The sequence below is a fragment of the Ammospiza nelsoni genome, chromosome 4 (genome assembly GCF_027579445.1).
Source record: "Ammospiza nelsoni isolate bAmmNel1 chromosome 4, bAmmNel1.pri, whole genome shotgun sequence".
In the NCBI taxonomy this organism is placed as follows: domain Eukaryota; kingdom Metazoa; phylum Chordata; class Aves; order Passeriformes; family Passerellidae; genus Ammospiza; species Ammospiza nelsoni.
The window spans coordinates 73,681,876-73,699,878 of record NC_080636.1 but is presented as its reverse complement, the minus strand read 5'-3'; the positions used below and the strand labels follow the sequence as shown (position 1 = coordinate 73,699,878).

The following is an 18,003-nucleotide window of genomic DNA, read 5'->3' as shown; positions in this document are numbered from 1 at the left end:
ATTCATCAATGACTCTGGAAAATTGTATAATACATTTTCAGAAAATAGGTAATTAAATAGTAATAGTACTGTAGAACACAGCCAGACAGTTGAAATTTGTCAGATAGATGTTCTTTTGGGAGTATATCCTTGCTTTTCAGGACAAGTCCATGAAACGCTTGAATTAAGTTATGTAACTACAGCTGTTTCATACATGTTTTTTGCTTTGGAAATCAAGCAAGCAAACAAAGATGATATGATATGTGGATTATCTAGAAAGAAAAGTTATCACCTAAATTGAGCTTTTCCAGAGTCAGGTAAGGATATTTTGTTTCCCTTTCATTTTTGCAGTCAGGGTTAGGTTTACTGTTTTCTCAGCTCACAGTTAGTCTCATGAAGTCAGTGTAAAAGAAAAGCGGTAGGTGTAAGTTATTTGTTACTAGCATAGCAAAAATGTTGAAACAAAAATATTACATGCTGAAACGTTGAGTAATCAAAGTGAACATGAATCATTGTGCTGGAAGGAATGCAGTGTAAAGAGATCCTGCCATTGCCTTGGCCCAGTGGTGGTACAATTTTTACTTAATGGCCTTTAAGTAATACTGCATGTGTTCTACAGGTAGTGTGGTTTTACCTTCTGCATTTCTCTAAACTTTGGCACTTGAAAGTGCAGTATGCATTTTTGCACTAGGAATTTGCAAGCAGTGCTGTCTCATGAGGCTTTAGTATCCCTATGTACTTGACATTCTCCGTGAAAAACACAGCCTGTTTGTAGCTTCACCTTTCCTCGGAATAATAGGGAAATAAAAGGATGTGAATGCACCTCGGATGGGTTGTTTTGAGACAGCAACCCAGCTGCTGCCATTCTGTCACCCAGGGAAGCAACTCGCTGCTGTGCAGCACACACTGTAAAGCTGGTGTAGCTGGGATGAGATGGTGGTGCTCAGGCTTGGGTGCTTCTGTTGGAACAATTCTCCCATATTGCACTGTATTGTAGCTGGACTTATAGGAAAATGGCCAAGAGGAGAAAAAAAATATGGTCATGCAGATGAATCTTCTTTTGAGTGGATTTTGCATATTTTGATTTCAGCTCTGGTGTTTGGTATAATAGGCTGAAGTTTTCTCTCTTAAGTTGAATACAGTTGACAATTAGTCCCACTTCATCGAAATCTAACCTTAAGTAAGGCAAATGAACAGTGTTTGCAGTGTTTTGAAAATACAGCAGAAATAAATTAATCTTTAAATTATGCCCATTGCCCCATGGTTTTATGCCAGGATTGCTTTGGCAGTTCTGATGTTAGCAGCAATTTGCTCAAGATGGCTTCACATTGATAGTGATTTTTTTATGAAATACATTTTCTCCTACCTATGAAAGCTTCATGTTATTAATGACAGCCCTGTATGTGTAAATAGCCATAATAATGTTTTTCATAAGTAATGAGTCTAAAGAGTAAGATGCAAACTGTACAGAAAAGTAGTCAGAAAAGAGGATAAACATCTTGAAAGACTCCACAGATAGACAGGTATGTGGATTTAGATCTTTTTAATATTCAAATACTTTCTTCAGTCTCTCAAATTACATTTCTTTTCTATGAGAAGATTTGAAAGAGTTGGGGATAAAATTGCACTGTGGGGAGGAGTGAGTTTAATATTCCATCCAATTTTCTTTTGCCATTTTGCATGAATCAGAAATAGATTTTTATTCTGACAGCATCCCATATTTAACATTTTTCTTTTTAAAATCATTGCTATCTTTATTCTTTTCAGATATTTTTGAAATTTTAACTTAATTATCTGTATCTCTTAGCAGTGTGTTTGGTATAAGACAGCTTGTTCGCAAGAAGCAAAAAAAAAAGTATTGGCATTTTTAATCTCTGTTGTTATTTTAAGGATTGTGATTTCATATAACTTAAATTGATGTAAATGTACAAATTAGTGTATTGTGAACTTTCAGATCACATGCCTGAGCTGCTGACAGTTTTTTTTCCTGCTTCAGGAGATTGCTGGAAAAAGAATTGCTATTACAAAATAGATGTGATGTATTAGTAAAAAAAAGTATTTCTCACAAGCCTGACTCAATGTATGTCAGTCTTACTTCTTAAATTGGGCTAATTCACTATGCCTTTCCATTTTTATCTGCCTTGTTACTAAGCAATCTGCTGTAGACTTAACTGTCAGTTGAAATGTAGCGAAAAATATTAAGGTGAAATCGTTGCCTGCCACCTTTTAGTAATAATGTAATCTCTCTGAAATCAATTGTGTGACAGTGTACAGGTTCTTTTACTTTTGCAGCTGCAAGGATCTTCTTCCAGGTGATTTATCAGGACTAGTTTGTTTTTCTAGTAAAAGTAGGTTATCTCAAGAGGGACGTCTCAAAATCAAGATTTGTGTCTCTAGCCCAAGGAACAGCCAGCCAAAATCACCCCTTTGTAAGTGGAAAAATTCAAAAACTTCTTCACACCAAATCTGGATTGTACTGTTAAAATGAACTTGTGGCTGAGGTACACTGGAAAATAAATGGTGCTGGTAAATGGGGGGGAAAATACCAAACCCCAAAAAAATGCCAACAAACCATGGCCAGCCCTTCTTCTGCCCCATTCTCTCCACTTAAGAAACCCCACAAGCAATGAAAACCCTTTTCAACAAACCCTGTTTTCAACAAACTTTTGTTGAATGAGACTGGTGAATAGACAGTGATAAAAATAAAATGTGTCATCCTTGATTGATCCTGGATTATACTTTAGGTCTTTACAGAAATAGTAGAAACTGCTTGTTTATTGTTTAAATGCTTAAAAAAGGCGAACAATAAAAAAAAGAAGGAAATGAGATGGGCTGCAGCTGGAAAATCAGGCATGGATGGGTTTTGCCAGTAAGGCCTGAAATTTTATCTGGAACCTTTATATTGATAGGATGTGATATTAAAAGAAAAAAAAAAGGCAGAGAAATATCATAAGAGTGACTAAAGTTAGTCTATAAAGTTATAAAATCCAGATTTTCAAATAGGCTGATGTACTAAAAATTCCAAGTTATATCAAATTATACATAGCTGATCTCTTTACCTACTGCATTGAAAATAAATAGCTGCTAAAACTGTAGAGAAAAAATACGATAGCTTAGATAAACAAAATGCTTTCCAGAAACTTGAATATTTTGAAATTCTGAGCAATTCAGTATTTCTCAGACTAGGATGATGTATTTTTATGAGGAGGAATTGAATTTGATTCCCTTTTTCATTTCCAGAATATCATGTTTGTTTGATATATTGAATTTGCATTAAGAGATACCTAAAATTTAATATTTCAATAAAAACAAAAGAAAAAAGAATTGCAACTTTGTAGACTTGGAAAATATTTTCCAAAGACTTTATCTGTATAATTCCTTTAAATGGAGGTCCACCTTGGAATGGATGAGATGCTGACTGAGGGCTTAAGTGTCAGGATTAACGGGAGACAGGGACAGGTGACATTAAAGTGGAGGATGGCTACAGGCCACCCCACCAGGAAAAACAGGTGAATGAGGGCTTCAGTAGACAGACAGGAGCAGCCTCACTTTCCCAAGCCCTGGTCCTCATGAGGGACTTCAGCTGCCCTGCTGGAGGGACAGCACAGCAGGGCACCAGCCTTGCAGGGCGTCCCTGGAATGTGTTCATGAGAAATTCATCCTCCAAGTGATAGACGAGCCAAGCAAGGGGACCTGCAAGGCAGCTGGAGAGAGACTTTGTGCAAGTGCAGGTAGTGAATGGTTTTAAACAGACCATAAGTAGATTTGCATTTTATATCAGGAAGAAATTCTTTACTATGTAGGTGATGAGTTGCTAGCACAGCTTTCCCAGAGATGTTGTGGATGCCCCAACCCTGAAAGTATTCAAGGCCAACTTGGAAGGGGCTTTGGGAAAAGTAGATTTATTTGCCCATGGCAGAAGAGTCTGAACTAGATGATCTCCAAGGGCCTTTCCAACCCTCATACATGGAGTCATACTGTGACTCTGTGTGTGGGTTTTTTTAAAAATGGTTTAATGTTTTTTCTGGAATAAAAAGCATCTAGACTGGAAGGAAAAATCAGTAAAAGAATAGGACAAACAGGTAAGTGGAAGTATCAGTCTTTATTAAAGAACTCTCATGTCACAGCAGTAGGATACAGAAACAAAATTCCAAATGTAAATTTGTGTGTTAACTGTCAAATGGGACAGCCAATAAAACAGGAGAAGTCACACTTCTGAAAGTGGAGATTATAGTTAAAGATTCAGATTTCTTAAACTTTAGATTTCATTAGAGGCATACATACTTACGTGGAGAACAGTCTTTTCTCTGGGAGGTTCAACCATCAGAAGTTAATCTTTTGAAAAGAGTATTTAAAATATTGTAACTAGAATTACAACTAAAATAATATGGAATCATTTTGGCACAGCAATTCTTTTCCAGAAAAATGTGTCTACGTCCTATGTGGGCAGAAATGCATAGGAGCCAAACACAGGAGCTGCCTTAGTTAGCCTTGTGGAGCAGAAAGCAATTCTGTAAAGAAACCAACAGAGAGAAGGGTCTGGGGGGTAGAGGCAATTAATAATGTTCTTATGTGCTTTGTGGTTGCTGGAAACATTAATAAAATAGTGTAGAAGTTTGAGATGAGCTGTGTCAGTTGCAAGTAGGAGATCAAGAGATGCAATTGCCTCAGAGTTACCAAGTGGAATCCATTAAAGGATATGGTTTCAGTGGAGTAGAAGATAAGGATGGTAATAATTCAAGAGATAGGTGGGTATAGAGTATTTTTATGATCTTTAGAGGCCACTACTTAGGCATTTATTTCTAAAAAAAATGGAAAAGAAGCTTTTAATAGGGGGAGAAAATGGTTAAAGATGACATGAAGTGAAAGAACATCGACCTAGAAACAGATTTTGAGAGTTTATAGTAACAATCTGTGATAAGAATGGGGTTAAAGAATTTGAGATGGAAACAAGCAAATGGCAAATGAGAACTGGCTCAGATCTTAGCCCAGTGAAAGCTGCAAATAAAGTGAAAATTGCTAGAAAAAATGTAATTATTCAACTTAATTTTTTTTTAAAACAGGTAATTAAATTTATTAATGAAATGGAAAAAAAGTGTTTAGCTTCTAAGAATATATTCTTACAGTGTTCATGCAGGTCACATTTGCACTTTTAGAAAGAAGCTGAAATACTGTGAAATTTAGATCTCAGACACCATAACAGAGATTTAGACCAGCAATGCTATAGTGCTATAAACTAGCACCGGAGAAAAAGAGAAACTTCTGTCATTTTTTTGGTCAGATTTCAATTAGGAAAGATGTCTGTAACGTTAAAGAATTTTCTTCCAAGTCTCATGTTTTGGGTTTGGTTTTTTTTTTTTTAATCTGTAATTCCTGCAAGCTCACAATGAAATAGTATAGATGTGAGCCAATTGCTATGTGGATATTTCATTGAAAACAAATTCAGACATGTGACTGAGTATCAGAGGTAAGTCCTCTGCATCACAGCAATGTGTCAACAACAGCAAAAAATAGTAACATTTTAGGCCACCATACACGTACTGGAAAAGAAAAATAAGCACTGATGCAGCAAAATTTGTCACTCTGGCTCTTCATTCAAAACATAACATATGAAAACTTGGCTTTGTGTTGTCCCAGTTTTAATCCATGTGTGTTTGTCACAAAATGAGGAAAATTTTTGCATGTTTAGAAATCAAGCACAAAGGGGAAAGATTTAGGCTCAGTTCTGTGTGCCTCTACACAAGATATATCTCTTTAAATTCAAGAAGAGATATGTGATCTAGTGAAAAACATCATGCTTTGGAATATTAATTCCCACTTGTACAGCACAGTTTCTTCCCTGTGTGAAAACTAGTATGAATGTGGAATTTCACAAATGTTTTTGTCACTGATAGCACATGGAGCCTTGTATTTTGGACTGTTCAACAAAATAAATCTAGCTCTTGGAGTTCAAATGAATATTAGGATACCTTTTTAGGTGAGCAAAAAAGCAGAGAGGTGAATAGGCCATATGCTGATAAGAAAACTGAGAGTGCCTAGGTGTTTCACCTACTTGTAGCTAACTATAAAGAATTTATTTTTCCTTTTTATTTGCTTTCTCTTTTTTTTTTTTTCCTTTTTTTCTTCCTTCTTCACCACAGTTGACAAAGGTTTGTTTAAATGTCTTTTGAGATTTGAAACCCAGTATGGACTGTCTAGCCCTGTGCATGTTGCTTTTAGTACTTTTATATTTTTCATGTCATTGAAATGAATGAACATGCCCTTTAGATGCTATTTTAGCTCACATACAACTTTATAAATATTTTAACTTAGATATAATTGGATGAATTGAACCTGTTTAATTAGCAGCGCAATCAGCCAGCATGGCTTAGGAAGTCATATTACATTAAAAATAAAGTGATAATGCATACTAATAAGGAATAAGCAAATTGTTTTAACAAAAAATTCCACACTTTTAGAACCCATTTGTGTCTTGTTATAAGGTTTTACAGCTTTGCCATTACTTGTATTTTACTATTGCCATTTTTCAGAAATTTGCATGCCACATGAAAATCAATGAAGAGCTTTACTAGCTGACTTTTGAACCAATGTACTCAGCTATTTTTAAGATGGTTGTGTAGGAGAATGAATTTATTTTGTTCACCTTTAAAAATGGGTGAATGTCTTGTTTGAATGTTAATTTTCAAATTTGTAGTAGGAACTTGAAAATGTAGTTTGTTTTATCTGAGAAATATTTATTTTTTCTGTCTCTCAAGAAAATTTCTCCAAATTGTAAAATACTGAATGCCAGCAATGGGGTGCACCAAGGATTTTGCATACACACAGTGTTGAGTCACGTTGTGTGCATCTCTAGCTGGGTGGGATAGATGTGATGGAGAAGTTTGAAACAAGGAGCCTGATGAAGTGCTGAGGTTTGGACTATACAGGCAAGAGCTCTGAATAAGAGCCAGAATTTGAGTATATGCTTGAATATATCAGAAAGAGGTTTATGGGTTTTGTGTTAAGAATGCTTACCAGAAGCTTTTAGTAAAAGTCTGGACTGCATCAATGTTTATATTTTTGGAATAAGCCAAGGCATGATATAATATATAATATTGTTATATGTTTTTACATCCTGTGTGAATAAGTTTTTAAAAAGGAACATTTTTAATATTTTAAATGTCTTTTTACACAATTCATTGTATTCAAGGAATATTGAAATACTGATTCGGACTTGAGGAAATATATTACGTTTGTTACACAAGTACTAAAAGCATTATTATTAATTATTCTCAATTTACTAGAAATAGTGTATTTCAAGTAGGGACTTACCATTGGTTAAGTTTTTGTTCTTACTTGAGAGTATAAAATAGTAGTTAGCCTGTTTGCCATATGTATAGCATAAGATAGTGAACTATATATTTTCCGAACTGAGTAGGTGTCTAAAAATTCAGACAGCTGATTTTAAAAGCAGATAAGTTCTTCAATGGATTTGCAGAAGCTCCTAAGCATCATGTGTCTCTAATAGCCTCTAAGTAGGAAAGCCAAGATAAGTAGGTGCCTAATTTAAATAATCCCAGTAGGCATCTATTGGCATATTTCTGTGATTTAATGTGTGTTCCAGGGTGCCCAAAAAAGATTGACTATCTAGTTGACCTGATTTCAAGCTTTAAATTTTATACTATTGCACTGCAGTGCATTAAAGGAAACAGACAAGAGTTAAGGTGGATGGGAAGAAAACTGTGCATACAGGTTTTCATTTTGTCATGAAAATAGCATTCTCTAGTTCATAGTTTCATAAAAAATGTATCATCAGTGCTCTTTCAACGACAAAATATTTTCTTTTCTCAGGATCTTGGTTCAATAGACACATTTCCTGTTTTTTTTCTTATTAAAATGCTAGTTGTGTGTCTTTATGGTTGATGTATTCAACAGTTGTTTTCATTTTAAATAGCAGTACTTGTTTACTGAAAAGCTTTTTATCCAAACTCCTATTTTTTAGGTGAGTAATACACATGCAGGTAACTGATGAGACAAAAAGGCATTTGTAGATCTGGGTGATGCTTCATGGATAGATTTGCATGTTAATTTTTCCGTTCTTAAACTTGAATTTGTTGAAAATGTGGTCTCTTGGCATTATGCCTAGCTGCATTTGGCTTGAAATTCTATACCTTCTTGGCTGCTTTTTGTAAAGAAAATCCAAATTACATAAAATTTTCTAAATTAGGTTTACCACATCATTAACTTGGCCATATTTTCACCTTCATTTTAAGCCAGCCTAAAGTGATTGCATGAAGCAGTCCTTTACTTCTCTGCCATGTTCTGTATCAGCAAATGGTCTGTGTTGAACTGGACCTGGACCACACCTGATCAGCACTCACCCTACCCACCCTGCCCCTGTGCTTGGTGACAGGAACCACCAGCTGAGTTAAAAAAGATACTTTCTTTACATATTTGACTTAGATTCAAATTTGAGAGCATAATTTCACATAGCATTTTGCACCAAATACAGTAGAGGCCAATTTTGTGCTGGGGAATGCATGTAAGCTTTGTGAAATAGGAATAAAGTTTGAAAATGTGGAAGGTGGTTAAGAAAACAGCATGAATTTGAAAGTTCAGCTGTCAGAGATACCAGCTTCTAAAAAGAGAGAGAAAACATCTGTATTGATGCATGAATGTAGAGCTCTGTGGGAAAGATTTCTACCTGTGAAACATACAATTATATTAGGAAAAATATATCTGTGTGGTACTCTAGCAATGAGCTCTTTTCTGAGAGATCCCCCTGGTTGTGTCATACAGGATGCATCATTCATCTAACCGTGACTTGTTGATCATCCAGAAAATATACCAAAAAGGAAGAGCTGTGAGCATGTTTGGGCGGGAGCATATTGATTTGAAAGGATATTCCAAATAAACCCAGCAATTCTATTTGTACCATATGTACTGATAATTATCAGAGGGAATCTGAATTTAATTTATTTTTGTATTTTTCCTTGGAATTGGATACCATGCCCTGTTTGATTTTTAAATGTTCAAGAGCATCAGGGACTTCTACAGAGTTGATGTTGGGATGAAGTACACCTAAAGGGGATGGTTACCTTCCAAAGTGAGACACTCTACAGTTGCATAGATGTTAATTATTTGCTCTCTAAAAAGTAAGTTACTAAATGCTCAGTATTAAATATGATAGTGTTCTAGAAAGTATTTCTCTAAGTATCAGCACCTCAGCAGATGAAAGTACCTGAAAGACTCTTGACACTGAATTCACACTTTGTCCAGTGGTCCTGTTTAGAGAAGGGTGTGTTAATGCATCAGGCCAGACTTCAGTCTTTCAGTGTGAAGGGCTTGAGGCACATAATGGACACAGTATTCACTGGACATCTAGATGGATATCCTGGCAGCTAATTTCTGCTGGCTTGTGTACTGTAGGGGTGCATCAGATCTGCTTCCAGCTGCCCAGGAGATGGAAAAGAGAGATTGGAGCGGAGTGTCTGCAGATTGTACCTCAGGACTTCTGTTCATGAGCTTCTGTTCTTTACTTGCCAGAGAACTCACGGGTGTCCTCATTACTTAGTTTGAATTAGTTTTGTTTAAAAGCCACTAGAAATTCCTGACAAGACTGTACTGTTGGGGAAAAATGTTATCTTGCACTGAGGTTGAAGCATTCTCAAAAAGGAACAGAATTAAGTCTGTGAGAAAAAGCAGATTGATAAAATTATTGGAAATGCCAGAGTGAATGCTGCACAAGGACTTTCTCTTTCTTTTTGGGTAGACTTATAATGAGTTCTAATTCTGTTGTTTTCTTCCAGAGGGCTCTTCACTCACTTAACACACAGAATGGACATACCTCTCTTTTATCTAATCAGGAAATTGTTGTCAGTGCACTCTTATGTCTTTTATTATACGGCAGCCAGACAGTTAAACTAAATTTCTCATCTACTTTAATATGTCTTTATTCCCTGTACATTTTGAGAAGTCTACAAATAGCAACTAATTTACAGCTGTCTCACACTGTCCCTCTGTGTGATATGTCTTTTTACAGATAGATGATGGTTCTGCAGATGAAAGCAAATAAATTATATGTGAGATGTGGATATCCAATTTAAGGATTTTTTTGGTTCATATTTCACATTTCAAAGCATTTATATATTCAACTAATTTTTGTTTTAGCTTATCTAAAAGTACTTACCATGTTCCCAAATCATAAATCAGGTTTTCAAGAGCTCAGGAGAGCACAAATGCACTCAGTACCAAACTGAATTTTGCTGAAATTATCTAGGATCAATAGACCAGTATAAGCCTTATTTTCTTCCCTTTTTTTACTATCTCCCTAGTTCATTCATTACACATCTTTCAAACACTTCTCCAAATGACCAAGATTTATGCAAGCAATAATCTTTTCACACTGGTTCATTCCTGGAGCAGGTCTGTACTGTGCTTCCCAACTGAATAAGCTTGATGCCACCTGATCCCCCCATGTTCTCAAAGCAAGATAAGCTACACAGGTGGAATTCCTGATGGATTTATCTAAGCCTGGTTGTAAAGACAATTGTTAAGATTCAAAAAGCTTCTCCAATGATTTGTTTTAAGATGTCACTACCCTTCTTAAAAAGTCTGCCTAGTATCTAATTTATTACTTCTCTGCAGGAGTTCAAGACAATTATTTCTTGTAACATTCATTGTGGTATTCTTTTCAGGTACCTTTCAGATGTCTTTTGCCTATTTGACAGCTGTTTTGTGAATAGTCTTTTCTTAAGACCCAATCCTTCAGTCTCTTTTTGGTGACTATTTTCTAGATTTCTCATTATTCCTGTTACTCCTTTTTCATTTAATTCCTGTCTTGTTTGAAACCTTGTTGCAATCTGTACAGTGCTGCCAGAGCTATGTGAAATTATCTTACATGTTTTGTAGGTTGCACTAACATTTATATATCTTGGTATGATGTTTTTAAAAACCGTTCAATTGTTCTTAATGATCACTAGATCATCCATTCTATTTTTCCTTTAGAATGGATGTCTAGCCAGTTGCTCCAGCTTGTTAATATCTTGATTATTTTGTCTCTGTAACAGTAGAACATAGGAGTTTCCTGTATTGAATTACATTATATTTCAGGCTATTTTAATATTTTGACTGATTTTTTATATATTTCTATCTTCTAAAACTGTTCCGTGTTTAATAGGATATCCTTTAGCTCACCTTCCAACCCTCTAGAATCAGAGAATAACCTGAGTTGGAAGGGACCCACAAGAATCTTCATGTCCAGCTCCTGGCCTACAGAAGACAATCCCAAGAATCACATGTGCCTGAGAGCCTTGAGCTCTGCCAAGCTTGGTGCTGTGACCACATCTCTGGGGAGCTGTTCCATGCCCAGCCACCGTTTGGGTGAAGAACCTTGTCCTAATATCCAACCTAAACCTCCCCTAACACAGCATCAGACCATTCCCTTGAGTCCTGTCACTGATCACCACAGAGCAGAGATCAGTGCCAGCACATCCTTTTTCCCTCATGAGGAAGCTGCAGACTGCAGTGAGGTCTCCCCTCAGTCTCCTTTTCTCCAGGCTGAATGGACCAAGTGACCTCAGCCACTCCTCACATGGCTTCCCCTCAAGGCCTTCACCATCTTTGTGGCTCTTCTTTGGAGGGTCTCTAATGGCTTAATATCTTTTTTATATTGTGGCACCCAAAACTGCCCCCGGCACTCAAGGTGAGGCTGCCCCAGAGCAGAGCAGAGCAGGACAATCCCCTCCCTTGCCTGGCTGGTGATGCTGTGCCTGATGCACCCTAGGGCATGGTTGCCTGTGTGGCTGCCAGGGTACAATGACTCAAATTCAACTTGCCATCAGTCAGGACCCCAGTTTCCTTTCCATGGCACTGTTTTCCAGCATCTCATTCCCCAGTTCAGCTGTGTTCATCCAGGGTTGCCCATTCTAGGTGCAGGATCTGGTACTTTTCTTTGTTGACCTTCATACAGTTGGTGATTGCCCACCCCTATTTGTCCAGGTCTCACTGCAGGACCTCTCTGCCTTGGAGGGAGTCAACACCTCCTCACAACTGAATATCATTGCCAAACTTGCTTCATATACTTTTGAGTCCTGCATCCAAGTTGTTTATGAGGACTTTGAAGATCCCTGGCCGTGCAGTGGAGCTGTGTAGAACCCCAGTAGTGACTGGTACTGGCCTGATGTTCCCCTAAGAAAATCCCCTGATGTTCCCATATACCCCACAGAGCTTTGTGTCCAACCCATGAGCCAGGTGCTCACACATTGTCTGATGGGTTTATCCTGCTGTCTTCTGGACATTTTCTCCACAAGGGCACTGTGAGAGGCAGCATTGAAAGCATTACTGAAATCCGGAAAGATTCTATCAACTGGCCCCCCTTGGTCAGCTAGGGGGATAACTTTGTCGTAAAAGGAAATTATCAAGTTGGACTCATCCTCATTAAGCTGTCCTGGCTGTGACCAGTGGTTGCATTGTCCATCATATGTCTTCCTGTAACTCCCAGAATAATCTTCTCCATAATTTTACCAGGCATGGAAGTGTGACTGGGTCAGTATTTGCCAGCTTCCTGTTGATTCTCCAGATTCCCAAGACCATTGAAAAGTCATGGAGAGAGATGTGATTAGGAAATCAAGTCAAGTACTGCCCTGGCATGAATCCTCCCACACACCACCTCTCCTTTTTGACCCCTATTTTTCATTGTGTCCTCATAGCCTGCATGTCAGTGACTTTTTTTCTGTGGAGTTTTTCAGGTATGTTGCTTGCTCTTCTACCAGTTTAAGAGTAACATTGAAGGAAGTTTGACCCACCTTAATTTAACTGAGCTATCTTTACAGTATCCTAGTGCACTGTTAATTTGGGGAATGATGTCAAGAGGTTTGAACCAGAGTTCTGTTCCTGGTGTCATTAGCAGTTAATAGGAAATTGTCAGAAATGCCTTGATTCATTTTCAGCTTATGCAAGCACCATGGTGTTACTTTGTTTCTGAAAACAATTAATATATCTCTGCTGCCTGCCTGTCCTTAAAAGGATTTCAGTGAGGCTAAAATTTTATCATATCTGTGAATGGGAGCACTGATTTGGAAGTGTTGTGTGCTGACCATGCACTCAGTATCTCATGTATCTCTGCCTGTGCCAGGTGTTGAGCAGTAAATTTTTAGTGTTTAAAAGGACAGTATTATTTGCAAATAGGACTGAGTAGACAACTTCGAAGAAAAATAAATAAAAAGTACTAAACTTGCAACTCATGGTGCGGGCTGAAGCACCTATGAGGTATTACTAGTCTTTTGAGCAACATTCAAGTGAATCAAAGTTAGGAGCGTTGGAGTCTGTAAAAAAATAATCTCTCTAGATTATAATAAATAATATAATAAATAATCTCTCAAGAAAGGATTAAAGAAATCCTCAGAAATTAAATGAAAGTATTACTTTTTTTTTTCTTCCCTCATCATACTCTGTTTCTCAGTAAATTAGACCTGGAATGGGTTTATATGTCAAATATTAAGTGGCAGTTTCACCAAGGGGAGTAATCAAAAGCCTAAAGCACAGCTATCTGTAGGTTTGAATCCTTAAAATACTAAGTTTGAATAATAAAAACTCTCAGATCTTAAAACTAGAAAGACATCTCTTTTTAACAGGCATGAGTATTAAATTTGAGTGGTAATCCATTCCACAACCTCCAAATACTGGTTGGAGCATTAAAATATTAATTGGGTCATGTACTTCCTGGAGAGAGGACTGGCAGGAATCGTAGTAATGCAAGCAGTCTCCTGTACAGCCAGGATAATGAAATAGAAAAAGTACTCTGTTGTTTCAAAATCAGCATGGGAAGGTGCTTGCTTTGCTTCCATTTTTGAGTCCTTTATGAGATATTAATGCTATATAGCTTTCAATTGCAACAGTTATGTTGGGATTTTTTGGGGGGGATTTAAAAGGTTCTGTTATTGTCATTTTCTTGTAACCATGCATTTTTGGCAAAAAGTGACACATTCAGAACTGAAGTACAATAATGACTTTGTTGAAGTACAGAAAATTTGAGGTAATTATTTCTGTCTTTTTTAGTACTGGCAATGATGCAAAAATGTACTATTTTGTTACAGTAACGTACTTCGAGTTATGCAAGATGAACTGCATGAGAGTGTGACAAGACCAGAAGTGTGACTGCTTAAAAAGTTGACAAAGTTGTGTAAATTCACAGTGCTTACATCAGTATACTAGTGGAAACTAGCAGTCTTTCAGGAGGCTTCTTGATTCTTTCATAGCTACAGTGCTCCCACCCTTTACGTATTTTTAGGAGAGAGAGAAACTTTGACTTTAGCATTCTCTGGAAATCCTGAGAATCAAATAATGGAACTACATTACAGTGAAGTTATGTACCCCAACAAAATATGAGTTAGGGAATAAAAGAGAAAAATTCTGGTGAGATTGTTCTGAAGTGTTGTGATGCACAGAAAACACTTCATATTTTTATTTGTTACTTGAACTGCTTTTCTGACTCATATGCTTCTGTGTCCTTTACCTATTTAATGAGACATCTGGCATCTTTTGTTCAAGGATGAAGTGTTCTCCATAATAATCTTTCTTCTTTTGCTTTGGAAAAAAGCTCTTTGTAGATGCTTCCCTCCTCTTTGTTTCTTGTTTATGTTTTTCCTGATAATACATTGATAAAACATCCCAGAGAAAGATCTCTATGCAAAAAACTGTTTTATTGGAAGAAAAAGTAAGAGTGACAATGTTTACAATGATACTATTGTATGTGTTTTTTAACTACATTATTTCTATATGCTTGAGACAACAATTTTGTTTCTCAGATATAGTTAACTTTTATGTGGTTTCTGGATTGGAGCTGTAAGTGCACAGATCAAAACCTCACAAATGAATCTGTTTCTGTATCAGAAAAAATAGTCACTGTGCAGAATTACATTAGGAACAGCTTTTTGTTTTATTCATTAATGCTTTTTTACCACAACACTGTCTTCCTAAAGATAGAAATTCAGTGATAAATTCTATGAAAATTGACTGTTTATTGCTTCCTATCAATAATGAATATTGTTGCTGTGTTTATTTGCTCATTGAATACAGATAAAACCAATGCAGTCTGCTCCCATTAAGCATGGATATTCAAATCAGTCTCACACCACAAGTGCCTTCATGCTTGAATTGAGTCTGTGACTGTAGCCAGTCTTGGAACCAAAAACTTTGTACCTGTCTTAAATTTATTTTTTGTTACAAAAGTAGTATATACTGCAGAAGACTTTTCTTCGCACCTGTATGCAAAGGTTCAAGCATTTCATGAGAAATTGCTTCAAATTTCTTAGAAGTTTATATTTTAATAAGATATGTTTATTTTAATGATAGTCGTTCTGTCTCCCTACAGTGCAAATTAGACTATCAAGCCTGTGTCTCAGGAAAACAAATTTCAGTGAAATGTGAAGGACGTTGCCCTTGCCCTTCTGACAAATCCACAAATGCAGGCAGAAATGACAGGAGAGGTGAGTGATGGTAATTTGTGTAATATTTTTAATACTTATTTCCAGAAGGAAGGAAGATTTTGCACATGGAATATTACAGTTATCAGAAACACTTATTATTCTTGAATAAAACCAGATGTATTTTCTTCAAGGTTGTTTCTTTGCCAAGGGTTTTGAACTTGTGCATATAGTAAAATACCATGGTATTTTTCAAATGAGCTATTGTAGTATGAGTTACTACTGTTCTTTTTTTTCTTTTTTTCATTTTCTATTTAATACTCCTTGAGATGCTTCTAAGTCAAGAAATTAATTCCTTGCTCCTCAGTGTTTTCAGTTGAATATTCAAGAAAACAGGAGTGTGATAGAAAGGGGTCCTTAGAAGTCCTTGGTGCTGGTCCTCAAGCAGTTGAGCTGTAGAACTGTTAGTAATGGCTGGATTATGTAAGCAAGTTCATTTGAAAAGGGCTTGATAGCAGTAAATCAGCTTTCCTTTTGGACCACGAATGAGATCATGCTGCTGGAAAATGAAGTTGCTTTGCTGTGCCTCTTAGGCATTTTAGGTGCAGCTGGAACAAACCGGAGAGGAAAAATGTTGGCTGAGCATATTTGTATTTCAGTGGCTCCAAGGTGATTACAGAAGCTGGAATTAAACAAAACATGATACCGTCTTTGGTGTTTCTGAATAGAGAGTGGTCATGAGGTTTTAGGCTACTACGGACCTGAATCTGTCAAGGAAAGTATGACTGGAGGTCTGCATTTTAAGAATTTCTTTAGATTGATGTCTGTTAGATGCATCTTTTTGTACTGTCTGTGTAGTAACACTTTTGATGAGTAAAATACATTGAAAAAACAGAAAAATCTGTTTTGAAGGATGATGGGTTTTTTCCTGTAGTAACCTTATAGCAATAAAAGAAAAAAATATTGCATTCCTGCACTAATCTGATATTTCATTATAGTTTGAAGCACTATTCCATATTTATTGTGCAGGATAGTCTCACTTTTCTTTATAAGCTGTAGCTACTGCCAAAACAATTTTTTTTTCTGGTTTAAAAAACAAATTAATGTTCTTTTAACAATGAATTAAGATGACCACTGTAAAGATTAAACTGTATGCAGGCATACAAGTCAATTAAAAAAATGCTCTGAAACACTTCTTTAGGTCCCTTTTTTAGTCTTTGGCAATATAATTGATTGTGTAATTAAATATTAATTGAATATATGTAATTAAATACTCCTTGTGCTGGAACCCCTCTGCAAAATTATAGTCTTGACATTTTTAAAGCATTAATTTACTATTATGTAGTATCTTGAAAATAAATTGGTAAATATGTAGTCTTCTTGCATTGTTAAACAAAATGAAAAGTACTGGAAGACCTGGCATTGCGTGGCTACTGTGACCCCTTTGATAAGATATACAGTGAGTGTAACCTTAATGTGGCTGCAGCATCCTCTAGCAATAATTTCTGTATCTCCAGGATGGGTATGGGAATATTTGCCTAATAGTGGGCATGAAGTGAAATTAAGATAATGAGGTGAAAAGCATCTCTGTGAGTAGTCGGCCTATCATTCTGTAGTCTTAGTCTTTCAATGTGCTAACATTGCCCTTAGTTTTTACCAAAATAAGATCAGCATTCTCTCTGCTGGAAGCTGTTTCACCTGATGCAGTTATCTTTTGTGTGTATTCTTTCAAGCATATTTAATTTTTCATATTCCTGTGCTAAAACACTGAAAAAAACCTAGAGACTTTTTTTTTTTTTACTTCAAAAATGAGAATTTTTTAAAAATTAATCTTCTTGATGATTTAAGTTGCCAGGGAATCAAGATTACTTGTGCCTAGTTATGTAAAAGAAAAGAAAAAACGTCTCGTGGGTATAGGAATTAACTCTAATCCTGTCCTGACAGATTGTCAGAGCAAGCAAAACACAGGGCTTTTCCAAATTCTATGAAATTTGGTAATATATTTTCTTTACAAGGCCAAAAGCCAGAAAAACTGAGAAACATGAAGTTGAGCTGAGCATCATTAGTGAAATTTCAGCTTTTCTTGTGACAGAATACAAAATTTCTTACAGCAGAAATTCTTCTAAGAACAGTTACAAGAATACAGTTTTTGTCTTTAAATGGAGCTCTGTAAAGTGTTCTTGTGGTTGGACTTGATGACCTTGGAGGTATTTTGCAAACTAAATGTTGCTATGGTTCCGTGATTCTACGCTGTGTGCATCCATGTCAGTTGCTTACAAATTTGATGGAGCCAAAAAGGCAAGGTAAGGTTACTGTTCCTTTTTCAGGGATAACATAAGTAAGGGTTTCCTAAAATGCATCCCCTACCTAGGCTGTTTGGGACAATTTTTCTTCTTTTCAGATTGAAATTGCTGATTTTTTTGGTGTATCTGGAATTGAACCACTATTCAGAAAAACAGATTTTCTTCTTAGAATGTGTATGAACTTAGTAATGAAATCATAGGGTCCTTTTAGTTGGAAGTGAACTAATCTGATCCTTATCTCTGATGAATGCATGAGGCAGGTGAGGGGATCCAGCCTTTTGTGAAGACTGTCTCATTTTATTGATACCTTTAGAAAC

The 18,003-nt window shown here is 36.3% G+C and overlaps 1 protein-coding gene across 3 annotated transcripts in view; it reads left to right on the top strand.

Moving 5' to 3' along the window:
* Nucleotides 1-18,003, top strand: part of SPOCK3 (SPARC (osteonectin), cwcv and kazal like domains proteoglycan 3) — a 167,081-nt gene that overhangs the window by 102,384 nt on the left and 46,694 nt on the right. For all 3 annotated transcript variants that reach the window (XM_059470783.1, XM_059470784.1, XM_059470785.1), the window contains one exon: nt 15,332-15,446. In XM_059470783.1, coding sequence (XP_059326766.1) covers nt 15,332-15,446 — 115 coding nt within the window. The remainder of the gene's footprint in view (nt 1-15,331; nt 15,447-18,003) is intronic.